Here is a 1,592-nt window from a genome sequence, read left to right on the forward strand (position 1 = left end):
AGATAAATCATCATCTCCTTACAAAGCCTCTACACCTGGTTTGATCACAAAGACAATTACAAGAATGTTGAATGAAGAGAAGAGCTCAAAACTAACATTATATTGCCAGCCAGGCATTCCAAAGAGCTTAACTAGTAATCTTTTATATGTAATTTACCTCGAGATACACAACACCTGGCTTCCTTTTTGGCTCCTTTTCATTAGACTTATCATTTATGGGCTTGACTTTATCCCAGGGAATACAACGTTGAGATGCAGGAGCATAGCTGCAAAATAGATTATAAACCAAATATCATCAAGGGGATATAGCCACACTAAGATATTGTCACAATAAATTAAGTATGATCAGAGCATAAATAAACACATAAGAATATTGAAATGTCAAGAAAGACAGCTGTACTTACGCCAAACAAACACAAGTAACTACGGAGGGAAAAAATTTCCTGGAACAGAGAATCTCTATGGAGGGCATTGCAAGTGAGGCTGACTTTCCCTGGTTTTCATATTCAACTGCAAAATCCATCTTGAAGGCATATACCAAAAGATGTTTGTCCTCCCGAGAACAAATCGCACAAAACCTTTGACTTCCAATATCAAGTAGGTGTGAGAAATTATGAACCCCATAGTTATGTTCAAGTAACTGCCTATAGGATTTAGGCCGGAGAGAACTCCCGGCTGCACCAAGCCGAACACGATACGCAGTAGGTGTACCATAACTAAGGGCGACCAGAATCTGAGTGTTATCGTTAAACTTATAAGAGAGCCCTATATCGCCACAGTGACAATAGGGAATGGGAATTTTGCGTTCTTCAAATTTGCTCAACAAGGAATCTAATTCCTTCCATTTTGATGATCTAGTGTTGAAAGAGAAGGCATGAAGCTCGTTAACGTCCTTGGCCCCTCCTTGGATAAACACGTATATATGATCGTAAACAAGAAAATACCCAACCACATCATACCACAGAAACGAATCATCTAGGGAGGGAGTTGGAAGGGTGCAAAAGCAATTTTTGAGTGGATCGAAGGACTGAAAATAGCAGAGTGATTTCATTGGACCGTAGCGAGGACGAACAACTGAGAATAAGTAAGTCTTATGCTTAGCTTGTAACACAGAAGGAGTAACCATGGGTACGTACTTAAGACTTGATTTGTAAAGTAACTTAGAATCCCTAATGGGATATTCCTTCTCCTTGACCTTGCGAGGGTTGAAAAAATACAGGCTCCTGTTATACTGTGCATTACCTCTCCCCCCAAACATCAAGCCCCCAAACAAATATACATCCTGCCCTTTGCTGAAGATTCCCATAGTTGGGAGTATGATATCATCAAAATCCTCAGCTACACACTCGAGCATGAATTCGGGCTGGTGTGGTGGATCAAAGTCAGGGATATTAACACGATAAAGTCCGTCATCAGTGACCAAATAAGCATATTTGGATTCTCCCATAGATGTGAAATTGATGTTATCCTGGAAAAATAAAACAATAACTCTCAAGACAATAAGGATAAATTAATTCTGTATTTTTGCCAATCTGCCCCACGGCACATACAGCCATACCTGATACCAAACTGGCAATTAGCAAACTGCTCAC

The 1,592-nt window shown here is 39.9% G+C and overlaps 1 protein-coding gene across 2 annotated transcripts; it reads right to left on the minus strand.

The window, feature by feature from the left end:
* On the minus strand, positions 1-1,592 carry LOC116023575. Of its 2 annotated transcripts, XM_031264586.1 has the most exons (4): positions 1,559-1,592; positions 405-1,468; positions 158-266; positions 1-35 (listed from the first exon to the last, which is right to left on the minus strand). In XM_031264586.1, the coding sequence occupies exons 2-4, from the start codon at positions 1,445-1,447 to the stop codon at positions 30-32; spliced, it is 1,158 nt and encodes a 385-aa protein (XP_031120446.1). In that variant the 5' UTR covers positions 1,448-1,468; positions 1,559-1,592; the 3' UTR covers positions 1-29. The 2 variants fall into 2 exon arrangements, with proteins under 2 accessions (XP_031120446.1, XP_031120440.1); XM_031264580.1 differs by lacking the exon at positions 1,559-1,592 and having other exon boundaries at positions 405-1,552.

The sequence above is a fragment of the Ipomoea triloba genome, chromosome 1 (assembly GCF_003576645.1).
Source record: "Ipomoea triloba cultivar NCNSP0323 chromosome 1, ASM357664v1".
In the NCBI taxonomy this organism is placed as follows: Eukaryota; Viridiplantae; Streptophyta; class Magnoliopsida; order Solanales; family Convolvulaceae; genus Ipomoea; species Ipomoea triloba.